Source organism: Nerophis ophidion, linkage group LG16, assembly GCF_033978795.1.
Source record: "Nerophis ophidion isolate RoL-2023_Sa linkage group LG16, RoL_Noph_v1.0, whole genome shotgun sequence".
In the NCBI taxonomy this organism is placed as follows: domain Eukaryota; kingdom Metazoa; phylum Chordata; class Actinopteri; order Syngnathiformes; family Syngnathidae; genus Nerophis; species Nerophis ophidion.
In genome coordinates this window covers 1,963,873-1,981,355 of record NC_084626.1, presented here as the reverse complement: position 1 = coordinate 1,981,355, position 17,483 = coordinate 1,963,873, and the positions used below count along the sequence as shown (strand labels likewise).

Genomic DNA, 17,483 nt, shown 5'->3' with positions numbered 1-17,483 from the left:
CTTGTGTTTTGACGCTCGCACCTGCCTCCTAATTTCCGTCTCTATTTAAGCCTGCCCTTTTTGTTCCTTCGGTCTCGCAGTGTAAATTTGCTTTCCATGCAACAGGTGACGTCGTTATCCCGCATTGTGGTAACTACCTTTTTGAACTCGATTAACTTCCACGCTATTTGTGTGTTTATTTTCCTAGCTCGCATGCTAGCATCCTTAGTTCTTTCTAGATCACATACTAGTTCTGTTGGTTTTTGTTGTTAGTGCCTTTGTTTAAGTATTTTTGGTTCTTAGTCTGTTTTATAGTACAAATAAATCTTCATTCCTACCTTCACGTTGTGTTCCATTCCGACTGATTCCTCGAGAGAACAAACACGCACCACGATGCCAGTTAAGCGTCACAAATTTCCCTTATTAAAGTTTGTCTAATAAGGTCTAATAAGTCTAATATAAAAGTAGATAAAATTGTATTTCTCATTTCCTTATTGAAATTTTTCACTATTGTACTGCGTTTGAAATGTAAATAACGTTATCCTAAATAAATAAACTGACCCCCAAAAATACATGGACTCATATTTTGTATGCAAAAATAAACATTGAACATCCTAAAGTGCTTTTTTGGGGGGAAAAAAATAGATTGGACGTTGTCTTTTTGTTTGTGCTCACGGAATTCCCGCCTGTTCCGTAGTGTTGATGGGCTCATATTGCCCATCTAATTTGAAGCTGAAATATTACAGGACATTTGGCTTTGCGTTCATATTTTTTCCCTATTTTTTGTTATTTTGCAGAACTTCCCACTGACGAGTCGCGAGGCTCTGTGTTCATACTTGACTTTCTGTTCTCACATGCATAAGATTGTGGATGACTGAAAAGAGGGCTCACTGCGTTCAGGTCATTCTACTATTAAATAAGCGATGGACTGAGTGAGACATCTTTCTCCTGGTTTGAAGCAAGAGACAAATAAACGCGAGGCTTATAATTTCTGATTGCCGAACATGTCTGTCGCTCAAATGGCGGTGACGACGGAGAATACAAGAAACCTCAACCTCTTGCAATTACGTAACCGCACTAATTAATATCTCAATGTCGATTAATCGTACAGCCCTAAAAGGTGGACATTTCGGTTTTTTCAACTATTAACAATAAAATTACAAATGTTCTAAAAAGCCTACTTGGATTTGGCAATAAGGGTCTTGATCCGTTCCAGTTTTTTCTGCTTTTCCTTTTCCTCCTCGGGGCTCAGAGGTGCGTCGTCTTCCATTTCCAGGTAGCGCTCTGGGATCAGAACCTTGTCAGGAGCCATCAGCTAAAAGGACAGAAGAATATTTGTCATTCAAAACTATTTTGGTAGCAGGTGCCGAGCATTTGTGTCAAGATATTATCAACTGCCATATTTCTCGGACCATAGGGCGCACCGGATTATAAGGCGCACTGCCGATGGATGGTCTATTTTTTATCTTGTTGTATATATAAAGTGCACCAGATTATAAGGCGCATTAAAATATATATTTTTTTCTAAATGTAAAATACTTCCTTGTGGTCTACATAACATGTAATGGTGGTTCTATGGTCAAAATGTTGCATAGATTTTACAGATAATCTTCAAGTCGATTTCTGACGCGGTGTAGCGTGCAAGTACGGGAGTGGAAGAACTGTCAAAAGATGGCGCTTACTGGCTAAATGGCTATGATTGCGGATGAAGGCTGCAGCAGAAAAGGTTCCTGTCCATGCCACTGGACCCTGACCCGATTTCTGTCAAGGATCGTGTGGTGACTGTCTGTCACGCACAGGCATCCTCTATAAAGGGATACACCCCTACCAGGAAGATCGTCATACTCGTTCGAGTGACCGCCGATGATAATTATTATGGTGTGTTTAAAATGACCTAAAAATGCGTTGATCCGCAATAGTATGCAAAACCAAATTTTCTTACCAATTGGTACCTGCTGATGTTTATTTCGGATCTGCATAAGTCCCAAATATTTGAACGATTCCGCCATTGTAGTACGTGCCGTAGTCAATAAGTTTCTTTCACCCTATCTTCTTGTTGTGGGGCATTCATCCTCAGCGGTTGACATTTTTAATATAAAGTAGCGTAAACGTCTAACTTATACCTTAGTAGACTCGCTATGGAAGTGCTAAAATCTACGACGAAAGAAGACGCTGCTGAAGTGGATAAAAACCCACCCACCGAACGGAGTACCTGAAGAGACGGTCAGAAAACTTGAGATCACACCACGGTCTGTAAAACTTAATATATGCAATATTTTGACCAAATAACCACCATTACATGTTATGTAAACCACAATGAAGTGTTTTAAATGTAGAAAAATCATAATATGACCCGGTCATCGACAGTGTGCCTTATAGTCCGCAAAATACGGTACGCTCATTTTAGACTGCCCATACTAAATGACATGGATATTTCCCTTAAATTCAAGTGTATTGAATAAGAACGTGAAATGCACTAAATTAGTAAGTAAAGACTAACTGAGTAAGTTCTTACCTCTTTGCTGATGTCTAGGTCGTAGTGTTCTGGTTCAACCTGTAACCGCCTTAATCGGGCAATTTCCTCGCGAGGTGACTCCAGCCCCTGGCCTCGGACCGCTGACTCCAAATCCTTGATGTCAATCTCATGAGCTGTTACCCGCCTACGAATCTGAGCACATTCATATTATTAATAAAACAGTTTAATTGTATTTTTGATTAAAGTGTATAACCCAACCGAACGATGCAATTCCAATGTTCCTGTTTTTTACTAAAATGTAAGACTGCAAATGTGTGTATATATATATATATATATATATGTATGTATGTGTGGGAAAAATCACAAGACTACTTCATCTCTACAGAACTGTTTCATGAGGAGTTCCCTCTATCATCAGGATATTTTAATGGAAGCATATAGGGCACAGAGTGGGTGGGTACAGGCAGGCGTAGGGGCCTGTTTCCTAGGAGGTGTTTCCGTCTGTAGCGGCATGTTGAAATGATTTCACTCCGCTTGTTGAGGGATGACAGGTCTGGATGATATGTAATAAACAGTTTCTCTTTCAAGCAAAGGTTGCATCTTTTATTACCACTGTTGTAAGGTGTGCTGGATGCAAGAATTTGCCATGCTATTGAATAGTCAACATTATTGTCTTTGAGGTTCCAAATGTGCTTGCTGAGTTCTGTAGAATTTCGCAAAGTCCGGTTTCTAAAGGAGGCCTTGTGATTATTCCTTCTGGCTTGAAACGTTCCTTCGGTTAATCCTACGTACGTGTCGGATGTGCTAATGTCCTTGCGTGTTACCTTTGCTTGGTAAACGACTTCATCCAGACCTGTCATCCCTCAACAAGCACAGTAAAATTATTGCAACATGCCGCCACAGACGGAAACACCTCCTAGGTAACACATGAGCCAATCACCACGGCCCTACGCCTGCCTGTAACCACCCACTCTGTGCCCTATTTAAACCATTGTATGTGAATGCTTCCATTAAAATCTCCTGATGATAGAGGGAACCCCTCATGAAATAGTTCTGTAGAGATGAAGTAGTCTTGTGATTTTTCCCACACATACATATTGCGCTCTACCACAGTATCGAACCCTATTCTCTGGATAATCCAATCAAAACAGATATATATATATATGTATATATATATATATATATATATATATATATATATATATATATATATATATATATATATATATATGTGTGTATGTATATATATGTATGTATACAGTATACTAAATTTATTATAGTCTTTAAAGTTTAGGGACATTTGGGACAACATGAGATTCTTTTTGGACAAGTAACCTGGTCATTCATACCACTCTGTAGCTAGCCGGAGATTGTCCGCCAGAAAGATTCAGACTCCTCCTCTTGTCCCGCATAGAGCTGCTCTGGTGGCGACGAATTCGTTCATTTTGTTCCTCCACGCTCATCTTAGACCTAACATCCGCTGGAAACACAGCACTCTTTGGACGTTCCTATGACAGAATGCACAGCCAAGACACATCTTCATTCAAATTACCATACTTTATGGACTATAAGCCACATATTTTTTTTTAGTCACTTAAACTCATTAGAGAGTTAGCTTCCGCAGCTAGTGGGTCCATGAAGCTGACTTCTGTTTTGTTTGATCAGCCGTTTTACTGCCATGTGACAGAACCGTTTGGAAACAATTAAGGTATGTAAATAAACATTTACAAAATATTTTCTACCAGTATATAGCTATGGTTTATAGTCTGATTCGGCCAATATATGTAAACATATCTATTTCCTCTAAAATTAGGTGGGTGCGGCTTAAATACCGGCACATTCTATAGCCTGTAAAATACGAAAAATAAAATATATTATGATTGGCTCACAATCTCACAGAGCTATACATTTTCTGGAACATTTTTGAACACCACAGCATTTCCAAAAACTTATGACCCCAACACCCCCAACCAGATATATGTTCAAAAAACGTTTACTAATTGCAAGCAGCTAAATCTGGTGTGTATTGAGATTGTCCGTGCATGCTGGATAACTTGAAGGCCTTGATAACAGTAGTCAAGTGAGCAACTGATTGCAGTGTTTAGAAACTAAAAATACTGTATTTGTGCTATTTGGAGTCACTTTTAACATTATTTATAATACATGGTGGGATCGAAATAAATCAAAACCATATCCAACCTCCATAAATGTGTCGTTCATAACAACCTCCTGTATTCCGTATTAGAACATGTATGTTAATTGAAAATATGAGTGCAACAGGACGGAAACGCTCCATAAAACATTTGGTTGAATATTTCTCAGCAAGTTTGTGATGACATTAGAAATATTTGCAAAATGTGATGAATGAAAACTTCTATCCTCTAAGAATTATCAAAATTCGGTGGCACCTAAGTTTTTGTTAGTATTCTGTTCCAAAAGGTCCGACAAAGACAAAGTCAAACAAAAACCGAAACAATTTTTTCGTAAATATGTATTTTTTTAAGTATCCGGGGCCAAGCAGACACCAACTTTGTACTTTGCGACAAGTTCTTTCTTAAATTCAATAGTGGGGTTACAGTCGTACTAAAAAAAAATATGGGTAATGATACGCAGGCTATGGGATTAGTTTGTTATCACGTATAATGTTTAGCTGTGTGATACAAAAACCAGGACAATAAAAAAATCTCAGCAAAAATGTAATTGTACAATAAATGAGTCAAACAAAAACCGAGGCAAGTTTTTCCGTGAAAATTAAAAATAAAATCATCTGGGACAAGTCACCACCTTTGTACTTTGGGACAAATTTCCATCGTGTTTTTCTTTTTTTGCCCAATGGTGACTTATTTCGCAGTCATACTCTAACAACAATAGTACAGAGACATGCTGGGATTCTGTCTTTGGGCATTTGATTTTGGGGAATGATACGCAGCCAATGGGATTAGTTTGTTATAACGTGCAATGTTTAGCTGTGTGATAACCAAGGCGGTATACAAAAACCAGGACAATAAATTGGCAAAAATCTCAGCAAAAATGTAATTGTACAATAAATGAGTCCAACAAAAATCGAAGCTAGTTTTTCTGTGGAAATTTTTAAAAAATCATTCAGGGCTAAGCAGACACCACTTTTGTACTTTTGCGACAAGTTATATCTTAATGTTAATCGTGTTTTTTTATTTTTGCAAAAATCTCAGCAAAAATGTAATTGTACAATAAATGAGTCAAACAAAAACCAAAGCAAGTTTTTTGTGAAAAAAAAATATATATATCCAGGGCTAAGCAGACATCACCTTTGTACTTTGCGACAAGTACTTTCTTAATTTCAATTGTGTTTTTTATTTTTGCAAAAATCTCTGCAAAAATGTAATCGTACAATAAATGAGTCAAACAAAAACCGAAGCAAGGTTTTCCGTGAAAATTAAAAAAAAAATCATCCAGGGCTAAGCAGACACCACTTTTGTACTTTGCGACAAGTTCTTTCCTAATTTCAATTGTGTTTTTTATTTTTGAAAAAATCTCAGCAAAAATGTAATTGCACAGTAAACGAGTCTAACAAACACCGAAGCAAGTTTTTCAGTGAAAATTTAAAAAAAAATAATCCAGGGCTCAGCAGACACCACTTTTGTACTTTGCGACAAGTTCTATCTTAATGTTAATCGTGTTTTTTTATTTTTGCAAAAATCTCAGCAAAAATGTAATTGTACAATAAATGAGTCAAACAAAAACCAAAGCAAGTTTTTCGGTAAAAAATAAAAAAACAAATCTTCCAGGGCTAAGCAGACACCATTCTTGTACTTTGCGACAAATTCTTTCTTAATTTTAATCGGGTTTTTTATTTTTGCAAAAATCTCAGCAAAAATGTATTTGTACAATAAATGAGTTAAACAAAAACCGAAGAAAGATTTTCCGTGAAAAAAAATAATAATTATCCATGGCTAAGCAGACACCACTTTTGTACTTTGCGACAAGTCCTTTCTTACTTTAAATCGTGTTTTTTTATTTTTGCAAAAATCTCAGCAAAAATGTAATTGCACAACAAATGAGTCAAACAAAAACCAAAGCAAGTTTTTCCGTGAAAAAAAAAATATATATATATCCAGGGCTAAGCAGACACCACCTTTGTACTTTGCGACAAGTTCTTTCTTAATTTCAATTGTGTTTTTTATTTTTGCAAAAATCTCAGCAAAAATTTAATTGTACAATAAATGAGTCAAACAAAAACCGAAGCAAGTTTTTCCGAGAAAATTGAAAAAAAAATCATCCAGTGCCCAGCAGACACCACTTTTGTACTTTGCGACAAGTTCTTTCTGAATGTTAATTGTGTTTTTTTTGTTTTTTTTTTGCAAAAATCTCAGCAAAAATTTAATTGTACAACAAATAAGTCCAACAAAAATCGAAGCAAGTATTTCTGTGAAAATTAAAAAAAAATCATCCAGGGCTAAGCAGACACCACTTTTGTACTTTGCGACAAGTTCTTTCTTAATTTCAATCGTGCTTTTAATTTTTGCAAAAATCTCAGCAAAAATGTAATTGTACAATAAATAAGTAAAACAAAAACTGAAGCAAGTTTTTCCGTGAAAATTAAAAAAAAAATCATCCAGTGCTAAGCAGACACCACATTTGTACTTTGCGACAAGTTATTTCTTAATGTTAATCGTGTTTTTTTTATTTTTGCAAAAATCTCAGCAAAAATTTAATTGTACAACAAATAAGTCCAACAAAAATCGAAGCAAGTGTTTCTGTGAAAATTTAAAAAAAATCATCCAGGGCTAAGCAGACACCACTTTTGTAATTTGCAACAAGTTCTTTCTTAATTTCAATCGTGTTTTTAATTTTTGCAAAAATCTCAGCAAAAATGTAATTGTACAATAAATGAGTCAAACATAAATCTAAGCTAATTTTTCCGTGAATTTTTTTTAAAAATCATCCAGGGCCAAGCAGACACCACCCTTGTGCTTTACGACGAGTTATTTCTTCATTTATTTCGTGTTTTTTGTTTTTTGCAAAAATGTAACTGTACAACAAATGAGTCACACGAAAACCGAGGCACCACTGGACTGGTTGCCTTATTTCCCTTGGTGTATCTGTCAGGGTCAATTTATATTTGGATGAATGAAGTAAAACTCAAAACACTGCTACAGTATAAAAACTAATAGATAACCCCATTAACAATTTCATTTGGCCTTAATATTTGAACCCTCGATTGTGAGTCAAGTATTCACGTCTGTACAAAAACTACTGAAGCATCATCAAGAATTATCGTTAACTGCAAGAGTATTTGGTCATGTAGGTATCGTATTTTTTTTCTAATTTAACCCAAAAAACAACATTTATTTGACAACACATTGCTTCTGCTTGCCGGTTGTCAGAAAAATTGTATGGAAACAGACGAAAACTGTCTTTGTTCCGCTGCGTTATCTATTTTGATCCAAGATCTGCTCAAGCTTGATCCAGGACACGTCCAAGCCCGTGGCATATTTTTCTTTTGTGTTAATGTAACCGAAAACAATGGCTGTTTACAAACGTACATACCCACCATTCCTTTCGGAACAGCTGTTGTTATGTAAACAAATACAATGTCTGGGCGTCTCTCCTCAAATTGAGCCAAATTTAATTAAACAAATACACTGTCTGGGCGTCTCTCCTCAAATTGAGCCAAATGTAATTATGTCTCTGTTTAATTCATTGCTTCTTGTCTCGTTTAATAAATGTCATCAGCGTTTGAACCTGACACTGGTGTTTTGTTTTTTTTGTCGACATACCCTAGAAATCCCGTTCGAGACGCCGCCGTGATTCCAGGGCACTCTGTGCGAGTCTTCAGCGGGCGACTTGGTTCTTGGAGGCACAATCCCAACTGATTGCAGATCAGGTCAACACCATGGGAATGAAGAGGGAGATTAAAATGAAAGTTGCTAATCATTCTTGGCAAGAACAAAAATAGTTCTTAATTAGATCAGAGGGTTTCTTTCATCTACTATTCAAATGTCATAGGGCATGTTATAATCCCATGTCCCATGGGACTCTGTACCGACAACTGGATTATGTCCATCAGCTGAGTTAGTATGGTTATCACATGAACACTTCAATTGAACTTTTGTTGTTCTACCTTTATTCATGGTGGATTGCCGATCTGGGCCCGGTTCCAGCATGTCACTGATATTATTGGGCTCTCCAAACCTAGCCTGGAAGACAGAGGGGACGGATAAACTCAAACCAACATGTGTTGTGGAACATAACATATCTGGTCGTAATTTTTTAACAATGGATGTCACGGTCTTGATTTTGAGTTAGTATGTTAACGTTTTTATTCAAGGTGTGCCGTTTTAAGCACCTCACGATTTGATTTGATTAGTAAACGTTTAGAAAGATTATCACGATTATCGATGCATATTTTTCCCCATACAGGATTCCCTTTTTAAAGTTAATACCTATTTTAACCAAAATTATCTGCTGTTTTTGCAGTTTGCAGTATTTACTTGACAATGATTTAGAAAAAAAAGCAGCCTTTTAAGGGTTAAAGACCTACTGAAATGAGATTTTCTTATTTAAACGAGGATAGCAGGTCCATTCTCTGTGTCATACTTGATCATTTCGCGATTTTGCCATATTTTTGCTTAAAAGATTTAGTAGAGAACATCGACGATAAAGTTCGCAACTTTTGGTCGCTAATAAAAAAGCCTTGCCTGTACCGGAAGTAGCAGACGATGTGCGTGTGACGTCACGGGTTGTGGAGCTCCTCAAATCCTCACATTGTTTATAATCATGGCCATCAGCAGCAAGAGCGATTCGGATCGAGAAAGAGACGATTTCCTCATTATTTTGAGCGAGGATGAAAGATTCGTGGATGAGGAAAGTGAGAGTGAAAGACTAGAAAAAGAAACAAAAAAAAATAGACGGCAGAGCGATTCAGATGATATTAGACAAATTTATTAGGATAATTCTGGAAAATCCCTTATCTGCTTTTTGTGTTACCAGTGTTTTAGTGAGATTATATGGTCGTACCTGTACAACCTGAAAGTCGAAAGGGTGTGGCCATGGGTGTGCTGACCGCCAGTGTCTCCAAGGGAAGCCACTTTTCTCGATGAGGCGAAGGCAGCTGATGCTTCCTCCAAGGGAAGCATCCGACGGTCGGAGTGGCCGGTCGGAGGAGGCAAGAGAGTCTGCAGCTGCCTCTTTGACAGCTGCAGGAGGAACGACGCAAGCTCTCCGCTCATGTCAACGGTAAGAGCCGACTTATTACCACTATTTTCTCACCGAAACCTGACGGTCGACATGTGGTAGAGAACCATGTCCGCTTGACAGCTTCACCTTCGGGAATGTAAAGAAGGAAACACCGGCTGTGTTTTTGTTGCTAAAGGCGGCCGCAATACACCGCTTCCCACCTACAGCTTTCTTCTTTGACGTCTCCATTATTTGTTGAACAAATTGCAAAAGATTCAGCAACACAGATGTCCAGAATACTGTGAAATTATGCGATTAAAGCTGGAACAAAATGTCCGCGACAATCCGAGACGTTTTCAACATGATACTTTGCGCGAAATTTAAAATTGCAATTTAGTCAACTAAAAAGGCCGTATTGGCATGTGTTGCAATGTTAATATTTCATCATTGATATATACAGGTGCTGGTCATATTATTAGAATATCATGAAAAAGTAGATTTATTTCATTAATTCCATTTAGAAAGTCAAACTTGTAGAATGTATACATTCATTCCAAACAGACTGATACATTTCAAGTGTTTTTTGCCAAAAAGGAGATGATTATAGCTGACAACCAATGAAAACCCTAAATTCAACATCTCAGAAAATTTGAATATGGTGAAAAGGTCAGATATTGAAGACACCTGGCGCCACGCTCTAATTAGATAACTAACTCAAAACACCTGGAAAAGCCTTTAAAAGGTCTCTCGTTTTGATTCTCATTGACACACAATCATGGGGAAGACTGCTGACTTGACAACTGTCCAAAAGATGACCATTGATACTTTAAAGAAGGAGGGCAAGACACAAAAGGTCATTGCCAATGAGGTTGGATGTTCCCAGAGCTCTGTGTCCAAGCACATTAATAGAGAGGCGAAGGGAAGACAAAGATGAGGTAGAAAAAAGTGTACAAGCAAGAGGGATAACCGCACCCTGGAGAGGATTGTCAAACAAAACCGATTCAGAAATGTGGGGGAGATCCACAAAGAGTGGACTGCAACTGGAGTCAGTGCTTCAAGAACCACCACTCACCGACGTACGTAAGATATGGGCTTCAGCTGTCGCATTCCTTGTGTAAAGACACTCTTGCAAAAGAGACAACGTCAAAAGCGTCTCGCCTGGGCTCAAGACAAAAAGGACTGGACTGCTGCTGAGTGGTCCAAAGTTATGTTTTCAGATGAAAGTAAATTTTGTATCTCCTTTGGAAATCAAGGTCCCAGAGTCTGGAGGAAGACAGGAGAGGCACAGAATCCACGTTCCCTGAAGTCCAGTGTCAGATTTCCACAATCGGTAATGGCCTGGGGTGCCATGTCATCTGCTGGTGTTGGTCCACTGTGTTTCCTGAGGTCTAGGGTCAAAGCAGCAGTCTACCAGGAAGTTTTACAACACTTTATGCTGCCTGCCGCGGACCAATTTTATGGAGGTGAATATTTCATTTTCCAACATGACTTGGCACCTGCACACAGTGCCAAATCTACCAGGACCTGGTTTAAGGACCATGGTATCCCTGTTCTTGATTGGCCTGCAAACTCACCTGACCTTAACCCCAGAGAAAAGCTATGGGGTATTGTGAAGCGGAAGATGCGAGAAGCCAGACCCACCAATGCTGAAGAGCTGAAGGCCACTATTAAAGCAACCTGGGCTCTCATAACACCTGAGGAGTGCAACAGACTGGTGGACTCCATGCCACGCCGTATCGCTGCAGCAATTCAGGCAAAAGGAGCTGCAACTAAGTACTGATTGCCATACATGCTGAAACTTTCCATGTTCATACTTTTAGTTGGCCCACATTAAAAAAAAAAATGTTTTGGTACTATTTGTAACTAATATTCTAATTTTCTGAGATACTGAATTTGGGATTTTCGGTAATAGTCAGTACTAATCATCAAAATTTAAAGAAATAAACATTTCAAATATATCACTATGTGTGTGTAATGAATTGATATAATATGTAAGTTTCACGTTCTGAATATAATTACTGAAATAAATCAACTTTTTCATGATATTCTAATAATATGAACATCACCTGTAAACTATCAGACTGCATGGTCGGTAGTAGTGGGTTTTAGTAGGCCTTAAAATGCACCGAAAAATAGACACTTTTGTACACTGTAGAGAGGCTTCAATACCCAGCAGTGTGCAAGTGTTTTTCTGTATAATATCTCCAGCCGTGTCCATGTGGTAACATAAATTACGATATTTTGAGAGGTGAAGTTGGACTAAGTAGGACTAGGTGAGAAACGCACGGCCCGCCACTGGTCTCAAAGGAGCCGGGACCAAACATTGGTGTTTTTCTGGTAACCGTGAATTTTAAATATATTTACTTTTTTCACAAAAGGACGCGCAATATTTTGTAAAGGTATAGCAACTTTTAAAGGCATGACAATGTCTCCAGCATGACACTTACCTAAGTTCTAAATGCAAAAAAAAAAAAAAATCAAATAAAATAATGTTAATTTGTACAGGCCAGGGGTCGGCAACCCAAAATGTTGAAAGAGCCATATTGGACCAGAAATACAAAAACAAATCTGTCTGGAGCCACAAAAAATTAAAAGCCATATTACATAGAGATAGTTTGTCATGAGATATAAGTTGAATTATGAGGACTTAAAGGAAACTAAATGAGCTCAAATATAGCTACAAATGAGGCATAGTAATGCAATATGAACATATAGCTAGCCTAAATAGCATGTTAGCATCGATTAGCTTGCAGTCAAGCACTGACTAAATATGTCTGATTAGCACTCCACATAAGTCAATAACATCAACAAAACTCACCTTTGTGCATTCTCGCACAACGTTATAAGTTTGGTGGACGAAATCAGACAGAAAGAGAAGTGGCATAAATCACATCGGAGAAAGTTATGCATGTAAACAAACTAAGGGTGAGTTCAAGGACCGCCAAAATTAGTAGGACAAAACAGCGCTCGCCAAATACTCGAATCAGTGAAGCATATAAACAGTGTGCTTTAGAGCAATTAGGGAGGATTGGGTCGTGTTTGTCCTCCTACAGAAACCAAATTAAAACAAAAAATATATTTTTTTCCCCTCATTTCGATTTTTAATATATTTTTCAAAAACCTCCAGAGAGCCACTGGGGCGGCGCTAAAGAGCCGCATGCGGCTCCAGAGCCGCGGGTTGCCGACCCCTGGTATTGGCTAATCTTCCACTTCCATATATGACTAAAATATGAAGCAATGGGTTAAAACGGGGGTCAGCAACCCACGGCTCTACAGCCGGATAGCGCCGCCCTAGTGGCTCCATGCACCTCATTCAGAGATGTGAGAAATGGAAAAGATGGTGAAAAAAAAAAAAATGTTTTAATATAATTTCTATAAGAGAACAAACATGACACAAACATTCCTAATTGTTAGGAATCCCATTGTTTATGTTATACATGCTTCACTGATGAGAGTATTTGGCAAGCACTGTTTTATCCTACTAATTTTTGAGATCCTTGAACTCATCGTAGTTTGTTTACATGTACAACTTTCAGAAAGACGTGTTTTATGCCACTACTCCTTTGTCTCATTTTGTCCACCAAATGTTTTATGCTGTGCGTGAATACGGAAAACTGAGATTTGTTAATTTTATTGATTTTCTGGAGTGCTTATCAGGAATATTTGGTCAAACCATTACTGCTTTACCATTACATACCATTACATATTCTGTTTGTGTTCCATCTTTGTATTGGGTTCTGTTGGTGTTGCCTTCCTTAGTTCCTGGTGGCACTTCCTGTTTGTTTCCATTGCCATAGTCACGCATTAGTGTCACCTGCCTCTTGCTTTTTACACACACCTGCCTCGTAATTACTCTCCTTGTTTAAGCCTGCCTTTTTTGTTGATTCGTCCTCGCATCCTAGTAGTTTCTGTTCCATGCAACAGGTGACGACGCTGATTCCCGATTGTGGTAGAGAACTGTTTTTTGTACTTGCTAGCTTCCGCACTATGCTTCTTTTGTTTGTTCCCTAGCTCACATGCTCACATTACTGCTGTCATAATCCGCTGCTCGGATCATGTCATATTCTGTTTGTGTTCCATCTTCGTATTGTGTTCTGTTGGTGTTGACTTCCTTAGTTCCTGGTGGCACTTCCTGTTTTTTTCCATTGCCATAGTCACGCATTAGTGTCACCTGCCTCTTGCTTTTAACACACACCTGCCTCGTAACTACTCTCCTTGTTTAAGCCTGCCTTTTCTGTTGATTCGTCTTCGCATCCTAGTACTTTCTGTTCCATGCAACAGGTGACGACGCTGAATCCCGATTGTGGTAAAGAACTGTTTTTTGTACTTGCTAGCTTCCGCGCTATGCTTCTTTTGTTTGTTCCCCAGCTCACATGCTAGCGCTGTTAGGTTTTTCTAGCTCCCATGCTAGTTCTGTTTGTTTTGCCTTTAGTGCCTTGTGCAAGTTTTTCTGTTTCGTAGTCTGTTCTAGTTTTAAATAAATAATAATTCCTTACCTTCACGCTGTGTCCAAGTCCGACTGCATCATGGGAGAACGCACCCGCATCACCACGATGCCAGTTAACCGTCGCAACTGCAAGGTAACCGATGCTAACATGCTATTTGGGCGAGCTATATATACATATTGCATTATGATGCCTCATTTGTAGATATACTTGAGCTCATTTAATTTCCTTTACTTATGTCCTGTGTGTATTTAATTTATATTTGCATGTCTAATGACACATTATCTAGATGCAATAATGGCTGCATTTCTCATAGTTGTTTGTGTGCCATGTTGTTCCAGACCACAGCAAACGTTATCCAGCTTGCAAAGATTGTAATAAAGAGCCAGTAATTTCCAGAAGTTATCTCATCCTGGGAGTAGCCTCCATTTTACTAATGATTTCCAATGTTGCAAAAATGTGTAGAATACAAATCAAAATGCATTTCTGTCATTGAAGATTTGCGTCAGCCTTTGATAGTAGGCTAATATTTTAATATATATTTTTTGCAGCTCCATCCATCCATCCATCTTTTTCCGCTTATCCGAGGTCGGATCGCGGGGGCAACAGCCTAAGCAGGAAAACCCAGACTTCCCTTTCCCCAGCCACTTCGTCTAGCTCTTCCCGGGGGATCCCGAGGCGTTCCCAGGCCAGCCGGGAGACATAGTCTTCCCAACGTGTCCTGGGTCTTCCCCGTGGCCTCCTACCAGTTGGACGTGCCCTAAACACCTCCCTAGGGAGGCGTTCGGGTGGCATCCTGACCAGATGCCCGAACCACCTCATCTGGCTCCTCTCGATGTGGAGGAGCAGCGGCTTTACTTTGAGTTCCTCCCGGATGGCAGAGCTTCTCACCCTATCTCTAAGGGAGAGCCCCGCCACACGGCGGAGGAAACTCATTTCGGCCGCTTTTACCCTTGATCTTATCCTTTCGGTCATGACCCAAAGCTCATGACCATAGGTGAGGATGGGAACGTAGATCGACCGGTAAATTGAGAGCTTTGCCTTCCGGCTCAGCTCCTTCTTCACCACAACGGATCGGTACAACGTCCGCATTACTGAAGACGCCGCACCGATCCGCCTGTCGATCTCACGATCCACTCTTCCCTCAATCGTGAATAAGACTCCTAGGTACTTGAACTCCTCCACTTGGGGCAGGGTCTCCTCCCCAACCCGGAGATGGCACTCCACCCTTTTCCGGGCGAGAACCATGGACTCGGACTTGGAGGTGCTGATTCTCATTCCGGTCGCTTCACACTCGGCTGCAAACCGATCCAGCGAGAGCTGAAGATCCCGGTCAGATGAAGCCATCAGGACCACATCATCTGCAAAAAGCAGAGACCTAATCCTGCAGAGACCTAATTTTTGCAATTTTATTTTTTGTATTTTTGGTCCAATAAGGCTCTTTCAACGTTTTGGGTTGCCGACCCCTGGGTTCTAACGACCATAACATGCAAAACTGTAACGGATGGATTTGCTATTGTGACCTATGAAGTTATGAGTGAAACTGGACAGATGAAGGTAAGACAGGGGCAGAAACACCGAAATACCTTTCTGATGTGAGAATCTTCACCATCAAAGTACCCATCCTCGATGCCCAAGCTTCGTAGCCAGGTGGTGCTGTCAAGGGGCAAGGGGGGGATAGAAGGGGGGAAGGTATTGGAAGGTTCCAAAGGGAAATAGGACTTAGGGAGGGGCGGCCTTGGGGGTACGCTCTCCTAGATCACCAGAATGCCAGCAGACAGCAAGAGCATAAAAGGAAGGGAGAAATAGAAAGGGTTGAAGGAAGACAGTTTTGCGCATCAGGGGGAGCCATGACAAGCATTGCAATGCAGAGCAGAAAAGGATCCTGGGATTGAATCTGGAAAGGGTGTCTTGTTCCAAGGGGTGAATAGCCACAAACCTGACTCTTCGTATAATTCTCACAAGCTCCTTATTGTATTCTTTAACCATTCATTAAGGAATTATTATTCCGAGAAATCAATGTCCTATCCGGTGTACTGCAATCGGTATGTACTGTGTACCTAAAGTTACCTTGAGTGTTGTTTTTTTTATTATATAAATTATTCTTTAGGTTGAGTGTTATGTTCAGCCAATAAGTGGCAATTCCCAATAAAAAAAGCTAGAGCTTAATCGAAAGAACCACATTTAGAACGAGAGAATAGTTACAGGTGAGTCTGCATAAACACCTTATCTGAATGACTATTCGTTGAATCAGATTGTGTTACCGCACAAATCCTCGGATCTGTGTGGAGTTGCCCGTGTTCGTAGGGTATATCGGGCGTCTTGACTTCGACAGTAGCATTACCGGTTGAACGGGGCGGTGGCTGGCCGTGTTCAGTTTCAGTTTTACTCCTACAATAGGAAACTGAGGTTGGATAAAGGTCTGAACTGTGGCATGATGTCAACACGTTTGTTTGAAAGATGTCCTGGAAAAGCAGGATGTGGGATTTGGGCATAGAAAAACGGTGGTTGTATGAAATGTTTCTGTGCGCATCGGGATATTCGACTGACAGAGAAGATTGGTGGATGGAGTCGGGGAATACGTCTTTTCTGAGGCCAACCGCTTGGCTGCAAAAATTTGAGGTTAACCACCCAAAGTCTTGTAACTGCCTGTGGGTTTGGACCATGTCTGCATGCTGATTAGTATGAGAACTCTGGCATTGTACTTGCAGAAAGTCAATATCTCTTGCTTTGATAGGGTTTATAAACTTGTTCAAGCCTGTGTTGTTTCTGCAAACCATGCCATGGTCTGTTTCCTCAATCACAGTATCCAGTCTACCCAAAGACTCATTCAGACCTTGGGAAGCTACGACCGGCCGATGAAAGGCGTCTTGGTTTTCACAACAAACGCTATTTGTCATTTGAGCCGGCTCTCTATAACTGTTGGGTCTTGGTTGAGGTCTAAGATCAATGTTGTCTTGGGCCATTACACATGATTTGGGGCGAGGTTTAGGAATAGGCTTGGTTGTAGTGTGTGAGAATGGGCTTGTGCTACCTGTTGAAAACGGGTTGGCCCCTTGCTGGGTATGTCCGGTGCTTACCTCCGGGCCCAGCTGTTTAGAGGGGGAGACCTGGGAGCCGGGCACTGGGGAGTAAGGGCTGAGAGGACTGGTGAGGCTTACTGAGCTGAGGGGACTGGCTGGACTATTGGTGCTAAAGGAGCCCATAGCACCACTGGCCACTGCAAAACAACAGAACGATGCGAGAAGGAGGTTATGGAGACTCTCGCATATGTAATGAACATGATCCTTTTCAGACAATACCTCTGCTGTGCTTGGCTGTGTCAGTGCCTCTGGATGAGTGATTCTTATGCAGGCCTTCTAATACGTCCTGGACTCTCCAAAACTCTTTCTGTATGTGCCTTCGGACCAATTCGCTCTACAAAA

General features: G+C 39.9%; 1 protein-coding gene across 13 annotated transcripts in view; it reads right to left on the bottom strand.

The window, feature by feature from the left end:
* plekha6 (pleckstrin homology domain containing, family A member 6) overlaps positions 1 to 17,483 on the bottom strand; it is a 249,741-nt gene that overhangs the window by 14,341 nt on the left and 217,917 nt on the right. For 12 of the 13 annotated variants that reach the window (XM_061922543.1, XM_061922534.1, XM_061922533.1 and 9 more), the window contains 8 exons: positions 17,361 to 17,475; positions 17,139 to 17,278; positions 15,645 to 15,812; positions 8,559 to 8,634; positions 8,215 to 8,306; positions 3,805 to 3,963; positions 2,495 to 2,647; positions 1,161 to 1,294 (listed from right to left, as the gene is read on the bottom strand). In XM_061922543.1, coding sequence (XP_061778527.1) covers positions 1,161 to 1,294; positions 2,495 to 2,647; positions 3,805 to 3,963; positions 8,215 to 8,306; positions 8,559 to 8,634; positions 15,645 to 15,812; positions 17,139 to 17,278; positions 17,361 to 17,475 — 1,037 coding nt within the window. The remainder of the gene's footprint in view (positions 1 to 1,160; positions 1,295 to 2,494; positions 2,648 to 3,804; positions 3,964 to 8,214; positions 8,307 to 8,558; positions 8,635 to 15,644; positions 15,813 to 17,138; positions 17,279 to 17,360; positions 17,476 to 17,483) is intronic. The other variant, XM_061922542.1, reaches the window with a different exon arrangement.